The sequence below is a fragment of the Ammospiza nelsoni genome, chromosome 4 (genome assembly GCF_027579445.1).
Source record: "Ammospiza nelsoni isolate bAmmNel1 chromosome 4, bAmmNel1.pri, whole genome shotgun sequence".
NCBI lineage: Eukaryota > Metazoa > Chordata > Aves > Passeriformes > Passerellidae > Ammospiza > Ammospiza nelsoni.
The window spans coordinates 23,120,854-23,134,450 of NC_080636.1; the positions used below are offsets into that span (position 1 = coordinate 23,120,854).

Consider the following 13,597-nt stretch of genomic DNA (forward strand, 5'->3'; position numbering starts at 1 on the left):
GTTTAGCTAGAGCTTCTCAACTGACCTTCCATGAAACACTTCAGGGCAAAGTTGGTACCCACAGTACTATTTATCTCTTCCTCACATTTTCACTCAAGTATAGCATCTTCCATAAATAAGTATTGCCCAGGAAGTGCCAGTGACAACATTTTATTTCCCTATGAAATATTTCAGTGAAAGACATGCTTATTCACTGACAACCCGCTGCTCATTTGAACCTGTGTTTGGATGTAGGGACTATTTTTTTGCCCACCAGTATTAGCACTTAATTTTTTGTCTGAGGTTGTTTGGGTTTGCTTTGTTGTTTGTTTCTCTATCCCCAATATTCTCTACATTAAAAGTGTCTGTATTATCAAGGACCTTCACAAGCTATTCTTTTTGTCTTGTCTTCTAAGCTCTAAAGAAACCATTTTCCAGTAACCTGCAGACCTCCCCAGTTCCTACCTAATCATTTTTTCCACCTTTATAAATAATTCTGCCTGCCACTACTATAAGGTTTTCCTATTTTTAAAAATATTCAAGCAATCAAGGCAATTGCTACACATACATGACTACCTCTACACAATGTCTATGAAAGGTAAGTATTCACTTCAAGCAAGGTCAAAATTCTTGCTGAATAACCACCTATGATGAAACCAGATGACGTTCCACAAACCACACTAACAGGTCACCTACAAAGCTCAAGGTTCCACACTTCATTAAACAGTGCAAGTACTATTTTAATAAGTACAATGAACACTTGGATTTGTCCCAATTCCCTAAGACTGTACTACTAATAAAAAAAGTCTTTTTTTTTTGCCCTTGGTACTGTGAATAACTTCGTTTTATCATTGACCATCATTAAACTACATATTTATTTAGATTAAATGTATCAATAAAAACAAAGAGCAACTATTCTTGCTTTTTTTGCCTTTTAAAAAAATTAACTTGTTCACAAGCCAATAAGAAAAGCAACACAATAATCCACATCAGTCTACTTTTCTACAAACCAAAAGGTTCATTTTCCCAAACACTTCTGGAGAAAGCTGGATACCAAAGAGATATATAGATCAGCTGAAAAGAAATTCCAGCAATAAGAGGAAGAAAGTTTCAAATTAAATTGAAAAATAGGTTGAGGCAATTAACTACAAAACTTCTACTGCCTTCTTGATGCCAAAGGGCTCTTTTACACTGCCATAGGCAAAGCCCTTGAGAAAGAGATTCTGACTTTTGAGTGAGTCCAAGCAGCATATTCTTGATATTAAGTTTTCAGTTCTATAACAGTAAAAAAAAAAAGAAAAGAACAAACATCTATAAATTTTGTTATGACCTTTTCTACCTATATGTCTATATTCCTATTCCTGTAAAACACATTTATCTCAAGCCAACTGCTGTATCAATACCACTTCAATGCACTCAGCTTGACAGTTCCATCAAGAAGAAACCATTTATAGAAATTATAAGTAAACAAAATTCAAGCATTACGTCTCAAGGTTATAAAGGCATTGTTTTAGAATACACTGTTAAATCAAACCTGTGTGTACTTCAGACTCTTTTGATAAGAGTAACCTTGAGCCCATGGTTTTCAGGGATTTCACTAATAACCTTGACTACTGTTCCCATGGTATCCCTGTGCAGAAAAATTTGATTACACCACTTGGAATTGCATAATAAACCTAAATATATGCACTTTATTCCCCAGGAATTTGATCATTTACCTACTCTGGGATAAATGCTTTTAAAGATCCTTTTAATTAGGAAAGAATAGTGTGAAAAACTGTTAAAGGAAACAAAGCTTTGAGTAAAAGGATAAATAAGACAAATAAAACATTCATGTTATTTTGGAAAATTGAGCTAATTTGAATACCTGATGTGGTACAGCAGTATGTCAGGTCAACTACCAAGGACAAGCAGAATAAGCTCAATGTATCTATCTTAGAGACATAAAAGACCCCAAGGAGGAAGAAAGGTGTAGAAAAAAAACAGCTGAGCCACACTTCTAATGCAATACTGCAGCAAACAATCCCTTTTTGTTTTAAAAATGCATGGTATTTTTATAGGGAGGCAATGTTTATGTTCAGCAATAAACTTACAAAAAAAAATACTACCATACCTAAGGACAGGGTCCACTCTTCCAAAATAAGTATAATAAAACTCAAAGAGGGATTACAGAAGCCCTACTGAAATTCTATTATTTAAAAACCATGTTTTATCAAAACAGATTTGGATTCAAGTCTGTTAATTCAATCACAGTTTCTTCAGGAATTACTGTGGCTAGTAAACAACTCTACTCCACAGACAAATACAGAAGGAACAAGACAGAAGGTACAGCTTCAGACAACCACTGCAGCAACTGACAAAATAAATGTTTGTGAGAGGTGAAAGATCTTTTTAGTGACCAACATGTCACACAGAGATTAGACATGGAAGGTTATACACCAGGTAAAATAAAAATCCCTGCAGCCAGAAGTCATTTCAAAGGATGCTGGTGAGCAGCTAAACTATATTATAGGTACTTCCTTAACTTCCTCCCCTAAATCTACTGAATTCTCTTAAGCAAGCAAGCATTACCTCATTAAACCATATGCCTATTTAAATCAACCTAAGCCACTACTCCCATCACCTCACTTTTCACCCTGCTCCTGACTTTACAGTACTTGAGGCTAAACTTCTGAAGCGTTTTTGGTTAGCTTGTTTGAGGAGAATGTAATTTGTCCTCCTCAATATTAGGTTTATGGTCACATTTGAGTCTCTCAAACCATCCATCCCACTATAACATAACCCACCCACTACACATATAATGATACATTTCTTCCATTACCTGTCTCTGAAATATAAACAACAGGATCCCGCTTTAGAACTTTACCAGGTTTTGAAGCAGCTGCTTTTTTCTCAGGTGACTTCTTGGATTTTTTCACGGACTGCACCTCCTCTTCTGAATCTGCGTTTTGACCACAACATAAATGTAGATTTCCTCCACATACACACAGGCTTAAAGTAACAGATCACATAACAGTCAACATGTGTTCACATACATTCAGGTGAGTGAGAGAAAGCCTCCACATTCCTACCATATGGCACAGCTTTCCTTTCCATCCACCATATAAACGACTAAATGAAAATCTGGTCAGAACTCAGTCTTGACAGTGTTTTTTGTTTACATATCCACAAATACTTTGCTTCTTATTTCAGTAACTGTTATATCTGTACAGCAACCTTTCTGAAATTAAATGTAACCTTCAAAAATACCACAGCAATTTACTTCAAAAAACCAAACACCCAAAATGAAACAAAACAAACGAAAAAAATGTTAAAACAATCCCAACATTTAACCCACAAAAAATACACTATTATGCTGATGTGTTACAGTAGATGGAAACCTATTCCAAAAACTAACAACAACAGCAAAAGACAAAAAACTACAGAGGTGGTACTCTGATTTTTCAGGAGAACACTGGTGAACTGCCACTCATATCACCAAGCATTCTGCATATCCCAAAAGCTGTGGAGATGAGAGATTTATACTACTGTGGATTATGGATCCCAGCATCATCCACATGAATAAACAGGAGAAACTGAAAAAGCAGAGACAACCTAACAAGTGTTAGAAGGCTAGCCTTCAGAGTCTCTTTCCATGATAAACACAAATATATTGTAATTATATCTAAAAACAGTGATTATAGTCAATTGACTTGCATACTGGCACCCTGTACAAAACAAAACAAACAAAACCACCATCAACACCACCACCAAAAACCCCCAACAAAAAACAGTTTTCCCTTTTGAAGAGCTTAGAGCACTGTTCCTCTTTTTCTGTCCTACTACTAAAGGATTAGAACTTGCCAAATCTCCAAACAATATCAGTACTTCAGAGGTAGCAGCAATATATTAATTTTGTACTCCTACTACTCCTCACTGCTGAACAGGAACTGTTTATAAAACTCAACCCACTAAAACTTTCAGATGTACAATTTACCTAATCGACCTTGCATGCTGATGCAAGAAACACAAAGGAATATTCAGAAACAACTGTGAACACTACCTGAATCATAGATTATTCTTCTCTTCTTTTTCGTCCGCTTCTGTTTGGAATCATCTTCACTGGGTGAACTATTCACCTAAGTGTAACAGTTCATTAGTTCAACCATTAAACAGATCCTCTCAGCTTTTAGTCAGTCATACATTCAAATCTATGAGCTTCAAACAAATTCTAACAGAAAGCATTTGTTTTCCAATATCACATCTACAAATGGTCTTGTGCTAACTCCTGCCTTGGAGGGGAAAGATGCAGCACAGAGAAAATAAGGAAGAATTTTCACATTGAAATTACATAGTCAGAATACTTATTTAAGTAGTATCTCACTACTAAACTTTTGTGTCCCACATTACACATTCCATCTTACTAGAAATGTTTCTACTCTTTAGGTGATTTTTAAACTAGCTTTAGCCATTGCTCTTTTTTATACAGCTGAGAAGATTAACATGTAAAGTAGTCTGAAACCAGAACCCAATTTAGTTTTAATCTGTCATTTTAAAGAATTTGGTCTTTGCAGCAGGTTTAGGGAAGTGATCCCAACAAAGACAGTGTTCATGTTTCCTGCACAGGTGTTACAAAAACTGGTCAGCAGGCACCACACAACAGACTTTCACCTCATTTGTAAGCATGTCACATTTATGATATGCTTACACCTACTGGGCACAAACCTTGGGTTTATTAGACTACATTAGCAAACCAACTCAGAGAGCTGTGGCCAATAGGCAGAATAACTTCAAATATATCAGACTGCTCTTACACAAGCACTTAACTGTAGCAACTTCTACCTACCTTTGTCCTACAAACCAGATTTTTTAAATCAGCAATTTTCTTCACCACCTAAAAAGTTTTACTGCTAGAAGTTAAAATTAAGTGTCAGTTTCCTCCCGTGTCTGTAAAAATTAACATAGTCTGGTATTTTAGTATATGAGAAGAACCATGCCTTTAAAAAATGTTAGATACGCAAATAATCCAGCATCGGTGAAAGCAAGTACTTCATAAATATGAAAAGCAAAACTAACCTTAGTCTCCTTTTCCCTTTTCTTCCCACCTGAGGGTCCTTCACCATTTCTAATTTTTTCACTCCTTTTCACAGTCTCACACTCTTGTCGCTTTCCAGGAGGTATAACACCAAAGAATTTCCGGATATCCTAAAAGGGAAAGAGATTTATAAACTTTTAAATACAGACAGCTCTTCACACTACATAATGGCAATGTACTGAAGGTCACCAGCTCAGCAGCTCCATTACATTTACTGATTTTGAAATTTTGTTTACAGTTAAGCTAAGAAAGGCCAGATAGTTAAAAGTAGCTACTCAGACACCCACACTTCCTGACTCTAATCTTTGAATCATGAAAAAAATTTATTTCTTCCTTAGTTGGGATTTCCACCAATACAAACTGCAAGACAAAGTTCCAGCAGCAATGAAATACAATGACTTAAGACAGATGTATAATTACATTTTTTTTCTGATTAATTATTATAAACCTAAACCAAACTACTTCTGTAGTTAAAATTATTAACACAGCTATGAAGTAGTGTCCCATGTGGAAAGAAAGGACCAGGAGCTTGAAACAGTGAAGTAATGGCACATACTGCATTCTCCACCTTCTCATAAATTTTTAAGACAGTAACTTACATCTCACTAAAAAACTAGCCAGCAAGACACTTTTTAAATTTAAATCAAGAAAAATAACACCAAGATCTATTTTGTTACCTTATTGTAGTACCTGACCACAATACAGCCATAACAAGCTTTCTAAGCACGTAAAATCAGCAGCTGGAGCCTAAATTTTAGAAAATCAATACTGTACACACAAAAACCCCACCTGACTACTCATTTAAAAAATCTAGCAATCCAGTTTTATTAAAAGAACTTGAGGAAAGAGGTACCTGGTTGGTATCACCACCTCCAGGGTTAGCAGCCATTTTAGAGCAAGGCAGTACCTCCTGTGGCCTGAATCCCAGCCAGCAGGTAAAGGCTGGGCTCGGGACTCCCCTGGACACAGCTGGGAGCTATTCCCCACCATGGGCTCAGCTGGCACTCCCTCACCATCACAGGGAACCACAAGTCAAGTACTGGCCTCAAGTCTGATTGATAATAAGGGGTCTTTGAGGTGCTTCTTCTAACAGTCAACCCCTGTCAGTTTGGATTTAGGGCTTAAAATCAATGGAACACATTATTTGAACGCATAAACAAAAGTTGGGACATGTATAGATTCGTTCAGTGCACTTAAAACAATTTTCTAGAATTGGAAATGTTGTTTCCTGTAAAAATTTAGGCTCTTTGTCTTAACTGCATATATTAATACAGATTAAACAAATGGTAGATTGAAAATCATTCTTCCTCAACGTGACTTCACACTTTTCTGTCCATGGAATTCATGCTTTGAAGCACAGATTTTCAACACTCTACTATTTTACATATATTCCTACAATGTAAATGCAGTACTATACAACCTCTGAAATTTTGACAGCCAATACCTACAGCTAAGAGGTCTGAAGAGAGCATTTATTTAAAGTCTCCAAGCAGATATTTGGACTTAATTACTCAATTATGCTCATTATTACTGACTTCCTTTTAGGCTCAAGGTAACATAGGCAAGAGAAAAACAAGAATCATTAGATCTTTTATGTAGTAAAATAATTTAAATGCTTTATACAACATTGCAAAATAAAGTGACTTTAAAGTTCTTGTTTTTTAATAGTTGTTACTTTAAATCTTTAAATGCCTTACTTTAAAATATTTGAGAATTTTAGATCAAGGTTCTATTCATTCTGCTGTTTTCACTAAAAACTATTAACTAAATGAAGTACTCTGCAAGTCTACCTTGCTCTGCCAACCTCTGTGCTACCTGGAAATTGTTGAGAGGGAACATGGATATATCCCAAAATTACAGTCATCAAGCTTGTACACCTTATAAGTGGTAACAGGGAATATGTATTACATTGGCTAGCCCAGCTAAATACCACACATGTCTGCTTTAATTAATTTCTAAAGCTTTTCAGCAGGCTTCTCCAAAGGCTACTTAGCAAATGTATTAATCACTGTGCTTCCTCTAACTTGATCTTGAGTTTGGATTCCAGTTCTGGAATCAGTTTTAAAGTGTAGGTAATTCTGGCAGAAGCTTTCCAGAACCTTATGGCGTTTTGAGAACAGGCAATACTATTAGAATTCTTTAAGATTTAGACAAGTTTTATGAAATGCAAACTTAAAATACACAGCCCTAAGCTACAAAGGAAGATTGACATCTATGCACAGGCTTCTTCAATATTCTGCTATAAATTCACCAATTTCCTTCAGCTATCCTGCTCCTCAGAGGAAAAGGTACCCTTGCTGACATAACAGTGAACAGAGAACTGCTTGGGAGAAAAGTATGCCCCAGGGCAACAACAAAGCTACCTTCCAGTGAAGCTTTTACCCAGGAATCATGAAACAGATTTTTCATGCTTTTTATAAAGGCATGCCAGATAAATTATTAATTCACTGCATAACTAATTGCAGAAACCAAGCCACCTAAGTATCTATCATACCAGCTTAGATCCTAGATGGGACCACTTTCCTCCCTCCTGGGCTTATCTATTTATCATACTCTGACTGACCTTCCTCTTCGTATATTATGCCATCCATACACATATAGGGCCACCAGCTGGAAAATCTCTATGTTCATATTTACCTATGCTTGTTGCAACAAGGAAAGGCTGCAACTGTCAAGTTTCCTCCCAGGAGATGCCCCCAAAACCCACAGCAATGTGTCCTGTGTATCCTGGAGATGCTCACCAGCATGGCTGTTCCCTTGCCCAAAAGGCTAAAATTAAAATAGGCTAAAATTTAGGTGTGGCTGCCCAGGGCTGCTTCAGCACAGCACCAGCAAGGAAGAACTGTGAGCAGTTCCACCTAGGTAGGAGCTGTAACTAAGAATTCTGATCACTCTCACTCAGGGGGTGAGTTATGCCTGGCATTTGAAAGGCCTAAAAAGCTGCTCAGCTCTCCTAGAGCTGTATGGCTGTGCCATCCAGCCCTTGCCTGTTCTGCCTACTGCTGCAAATCCTCCATCTTACACTGTAAAAGAACACCACAGTAATTAATCATGCCAGGCTGCAAGTTCTCTTTTGGGAGATTTGTATCTGTCTCTTTTACTGGGGAGAGAAACACAAACAGAAACTGAAACCCATTTGTTAGGTAGGACAAAGACTGGCAACTCCAGGAGTGCTTTACAAGACTAGTCTTTAGTAAGGCAGATTATTTTCCAAAGTAACATCATATAATCCAGTCTGCACCTCAAACTACAAGATAGAAAACTGAACTTCACCAACCTAGCTCAATTACTGCAGTAGAAAGTAATGTACCTTACTTCAGGTACTCTGTGTCTCAATGAGGGCCTTACATCAAAACAATCACATTTCTTTCCAGTCTGCCCATTTCAGTGCAAGTTTTGCTCACATACCAGCTCTGACACTTGGTGCTTCCAGAAAAACTGCATTGACTAAAATCAGATTTATATTATCACTTCAGTGAATCCAGTAACACCTGCTTGGGTAACTACACTTAATGAACAGTTACTGAGTGTGCTAACAGCAGCAGTTTTACAAGCAGTATCACAGTTGTAAGTGATGCTCCAGCTCCAGCCAGGAGCATCCCTCTCAAAAGGGGAAACTCAAGAAACCCCTGCTCCTGGGCACTCATTCCCTCAGGTGTACTGCTGTAGCTGGCTGCTTGGGAACTGGGTCATGGCCACTAATCTGGGCGAAAAAATAAATCCCTTCTAATGCAAATCAGTTTGTTGTGTAACTCTGCACAGATCAGTTCAGCACAGCTGAGAATATGCTGCAGCATCAAGCTAACGGGGGCTACCCACAACTGCAGCAGAGATGGCTGAGCAGCCGCTTCAGCACTGAAAAAGAAATGGGATGAGGCAACTTTTATACTCCCAAAAACCATGGTTGCCTTCGTCCCTTCTAGGACAGGCCCAGACACTGTGAGATGTGTGATGTTCAGAAGACGACAGAGAGGGAGAATGCCTTTGTCCTGGGAAGGTGGGAAAGGAGGAAGCAAGCCTTCCAAGAAGATCAGTTTTCTAACAAGGTGATAGCAGGGACACAGGAGAGGCAGATCTCTTACAAGAATTTGAAGTCATCAGTCAGCCCATAACAAACCATGAAAATATCACAGTTTAACAGTGTCAGGAGTCTTAGTGCTGGCAGATCTCTGTCAGTACAGCAGAAGACTCAGATTGTACCACTCACCATTGCAGAGCACCAGGTGTAAGCTATAAACAAGCCTAAACTCTTTGGGGAGTCCAAAACTAGAGTTGCACCTTAACTTGCAAAATGACATCTGTAGTTAAGCCAGTTAAAGATGTCTCAGCCACAGAGACTCCCATCAGAATGAAAGCAAAGTTATTTGAGCTAGAAATGAAAAGGCCATACCATCTTATGGTGACTGCACAGGTGAGCAGCACTTTGGAAAGCACAGGAACGCCTATATGTTCATGCTTAAAATCTCTTTACATCCTACTGAGGGTTGCATCGTTATCGATAAACACTTGTTTACTTCCAGACTTTCAAGCTCTGTTTTCCGCCCTCTTTTTTCTGCAAGTACCGTGCACCCTCCAGCTCGTCATCAGCAACGCCTCACGTGTGCTCCCGCTGGAATGAAGGAAGACGTAACACTCCGGCACACGCCTTCACAGCGGGTTCGCTCATCCGCATTCCTTCCCCGGCCGAGCGCACGCTCCGCGCTCTGCACCCCACCCGCCTTCGGGGAAAAGGAAACTGGGCAGGCTCAGCCACGGGGAAAGGGAAACTGGGCAGCCTCAGCCACGGGGAAACTGCACAGGCTCAGCCACATCTCCCTCCGGCAAGGGCATTTCCCCGGGCACGGGTTCGCGTTCCTGGCATGGCTGGCAGCCTCGGCCGCCGGGGCAGGAGCGCGGCGGGGCGGCCTCTCCTCCCGGGGCCGCCCGGGGGCTCGCTCAGCCCGCGCCGGGCCCCGACGGCCCCGCGGCCGACCCCGGCCCCGCGGGACCCTGTGCGCTGCCCCCGCCCCGCTCATCCCCGGCCCGGCGGGGAGCCCCTCACCATGGTGGCGGCGGCGGCGCGGTCGCTGTGCCCGGCGGGACGCTCCCCGTGCCTAGCGGGACGCTCCCGGCTCCATGCTCCCGCCTTCGCGCCAACTCCCGCCGCCCGGCGCGCGGCGCTGCCGTCACGGCCGCGACGGGCGGGGCTGCGGGGCGGCCGGGGCGGGCCACGGGCCGGGGCCATGGCGGAACCCCCGGGGCAGCCCGGCTGGGCCCCGGCGCGCTCCCGGACCCGGCCCGTCCCTCTGGGCCCCGTGCCCGTTCGTGCGCGGGCCGCAGCGGCCCCTCCGTGCGGCGGGGGTTTAACCGGCCCCGCGGCCCCGGGCGCTGTCCCGGCGGGAACGGGAGCGCTGGGGCAGCAGCTCCTCAAAATGGAGCCGCGTGTGCTCCGGCACGTCCGGCTGAGCGGGCGAGCCCGCGCGGTGAAAGCAGGCAGGAGAGCAGTGCCAGGCCTCCATGGCTCCCGCCTCTCTGTGAGGCACTGAGGCACACAACGCCCAGAACAGGCGGGCAGGCCGGGCCGGCGCAGCTCTGAGGGGCATGTCCTGGTCATGAACTCTTCTATATTTTCTTTCACTGAACACACTTGCTATGCGCTGGAAAGGGATAGATTTGTTCAAGCCAAATAAAAACGACTGGACTTTCAAATATTTTCTGATGTTTAGACTCTGTCAACCTACTGAATTGCTAATAATTGCTGGGCTTGGAGAAGAATGGAGAAGACAAACTGAATTTGTGACATAACAAATACTGCCAGTGATTTGGGAGACCCTTCATCAAGGAAGAAAAAAACCCAACCAGAGTACAAGCTCAATTGGTAGCTCTCTCATTCTGTCACTTGTGTTCCCTCTGTGTTCACTGCCTGGTTGGTGACATGGTCTCATTCCACACATCTGTTAATGATATCTATTACCATTCCTGTTTCATTCTTGAAATTGGACTTTAGTAACTGTAAGATCCTGTTTATACAGGAACTGCTGTTGTTCCTTTATGATTACACATGGTTAGGTGGGATCAGGTATTTTCAGCATTAGCATAGCTTTTGAATTTGGGTTGCTGCATAAGGAGCACAGTGAGTGAGTAAACACAGACCCACAACACAGGCTGTGCTTTTTGGCCTGTTTTGCAGGTTATTCCATATGCACTCAACATAATGGCTATGCAAACAAAACCAATATTGCTTTAGAAAAACATCTCCAGTGATAAGTTTGTATTTACATATTTAATTCTCATTATGTAATGTTGAAAGCTGTGCCTATTCCTGATACCAGAACTAAAGATCAGTTTAAATGGCTGATGTTTGTGAGAGCCAAACTGTTCAAATAATGCTCAAAGAGTTATTGCAGGTGGTTATCTCCGCTTGTGGTTGATAAAGCTACCTGGAGTAACATCCAGCAGAGCAGTATCTGTTTGTGGGTTTGTGACATCTTCATGTTTCTTGGAAGGCAAGAGTTTAATCCTGTATGGAGACATCAGCCTGGACACCTGGGATGCCTGCCATTCACTCCTGGCTGTGGTGGGGAGACACAGGATACCTCTGTTCCTATGGACATGCCTATGGGAACTGGTGGAAGTGGGAAAAAACTTGCTCCACCACAGGAAAGAAAACTGAATATTCATTATTATGTATTATGATGTGCTTTGCAAGTTAAAATCAAGGCAAAATCCCTTGAGTCTATAATTGATCCTGGGTAGTGTTTTAAAGGCCTATTACCCAACTAAAATTACAGCTTTTTAAAAGTAGCTAAAGTACACTTGATATCACCATTCTATTTACAACGACGACAAGTAATTTTTGCAAAATTAGTGTTGTTTTCTACCTTGCTGAAACTCGCAGACAAATTTGGCTTTTTATGTTGGGGTGTTTTTTCCAAAAGAAATTTTAAAAAGTGAGATATTAAATCTTGAACTTGAGGTTTTTCCCCCATATAATAAGCCCAGCCCTACTGTTATTATTAGTGAAGGCTTTGTCTTGCTTATTGAGAGAGGAGATTCTTAATAAGAAAATTACATTTTCTTCTATTGAGAAATAAAAAAGTCTGTTTTCTTTTTGTTAATATCTTGTTTATTTCCACATTCTTGGAATTGAAACAAACTTTTAAAGGGAGTAAGGAATATTTTTCTTACTAGACTCTCTAGTAAAGAAAATAAAATTGTTCAGGCATTGTAGAAACAGAAATTAGCATTTTGTTAGAGATGAAAAATTCCAAAAATTCTTCATAAAGCTGTGGTGTAGTTTCTATTGGCATTAGGCTTTCTATAGTATCCATCTCAATGATGTGTCTTTAGAAAGACTTGATCCCATGTCAAACAGTTTTTGCTATATAAGGTAAAGATAAGGGATTTGCAGGGGATTACATAAACTGTGCTTCTTTGAGCACCCAACAGTAGTAGATCTGAGCAGCTGATGTAAATGTAAACATTACTCTTCTTCTGGGTGAACTTTGTCTTTAGGTCTTTTTCTTCATTTACATATCTAGGCAGAATGAATGTGTCAACTCAGATACTCAGTCTTACATTCAAAACTCTATCCTTTCAACTAATGTGTTCAGCATTTCTGTAGATCAAACACCAGATTTTCAAGCCTACCCCCAAAACAAGGAGAGTACATTTTCAAGAGTCAAGTGGAAAATTGTTTTCTTCATTTGAATCAGATGCCTTGGCAAAGGCAAAGAATAAAAGGAAAACTGGTAAGTAAGAATTGAGCTGAATAATCATTAGGCTTCCTACCTACTGAGTCTGTATCAGCAAGTGCCCTGGAGATTTCAGCTTCTCCCAGTCTTGATTCATTCTGAACCCAGATAGGTTCAGTGTGTGGACAGAGACAGGAAATCCCACTGTGCAGCATCATACAGCATCAGAGTTGGAGCCTGGCCTGACTGTGCCACTTGGGCCCGTGGAATCATTAATTCTCTTCCCCTTCTCTCACACCCTCGCTTCCCAACACCCCCTGATCACATCCCACTCTTCTGTGCTGATTGCTTTCCAAATTAACAACAGTCACAGTATTTCCTTTCCCCAAGTCTTTGCTCAGATAATGAAATCCTTCATCCAAATTCAAGTCACTAGATGATTCTTATCACTTAAACTGCTTCCCCTTTAACTTCATGAAGTTAATTACAGCCCAAACAGTTAAATATGACCAGGCAGTAAGAAACTGGATTCATGGAGGCTTGAAACATTGAAACAATTTCAAACCATGATTAGAGCATGCTCCCAGTCATGTCAATAATAAGGAAGAAGTACAGTTCATAGCCTTATACAGACCAAGCACCTGAGAGCACCAGTCTCTGCTGCACCTTGCACATCTCAGGCAGGTGCACCACACTGTCAGCATCCTTGTGCCAGTGGTGCTAACACTGCTGTGGTTAGTGGGGAGAAGCCTGTTGCCTTTCCCTTGCCCACAGATTGCCCATGGGGTTACAGAGCTGTTGTGGGTACCTGGAGCTCAAGCATCTGGTAATGAAGGTGACTAGCTGCTTTAGAAGTGTAGTGCCATTGATA

The 13,597-nt window shown here is 41.0% G+C and overlaps 1 protein-coding gene across 3 annotated transcripts in view; it reads right to left on the reverse strand.

Moving 5' to 3' along the window:
* RFC1 (replication factor C subunit 1) overlaps positions 1–10,198 on the reverse strand; it is a 33,597-nt gene extending 23,399 nt beyond the window's left edge. Inside the window, exons 1-4 of one of the 3 annotated variants that reach the window (XM_059470134.1) lie at positions 10,095–10,198; positions 5,035–5,163; positions 4,022–4,097; positions 2,801–2,920 (exon numbers count right to left, since the gene is read on the reverse strand). In XM_059470134.1, the coding sequence (XP_059326117.1) occupies positions 2,801–2,920; positions 4,022–4,097; positions 5,035–5,163; positions 10,095–10,097 (328 nt within the window). In that variant the 5' untranslated portion in view covers positions 10,098–10,198. Of the gene's footprint in view, positions 1–2,800; positions 2,921–4,021; positions 4,098–5,034; positions 5,164–5,906; positions 5,978–10,094 lie in introns of those variants that run through there. The other 2 variants (XM_059470136.1, XM_059470133.1) reach the window with 2 other exon arrangements.
* Between the last annotated feature and the right edge of the window lie 3,399 nt (positions 10,199–13,597).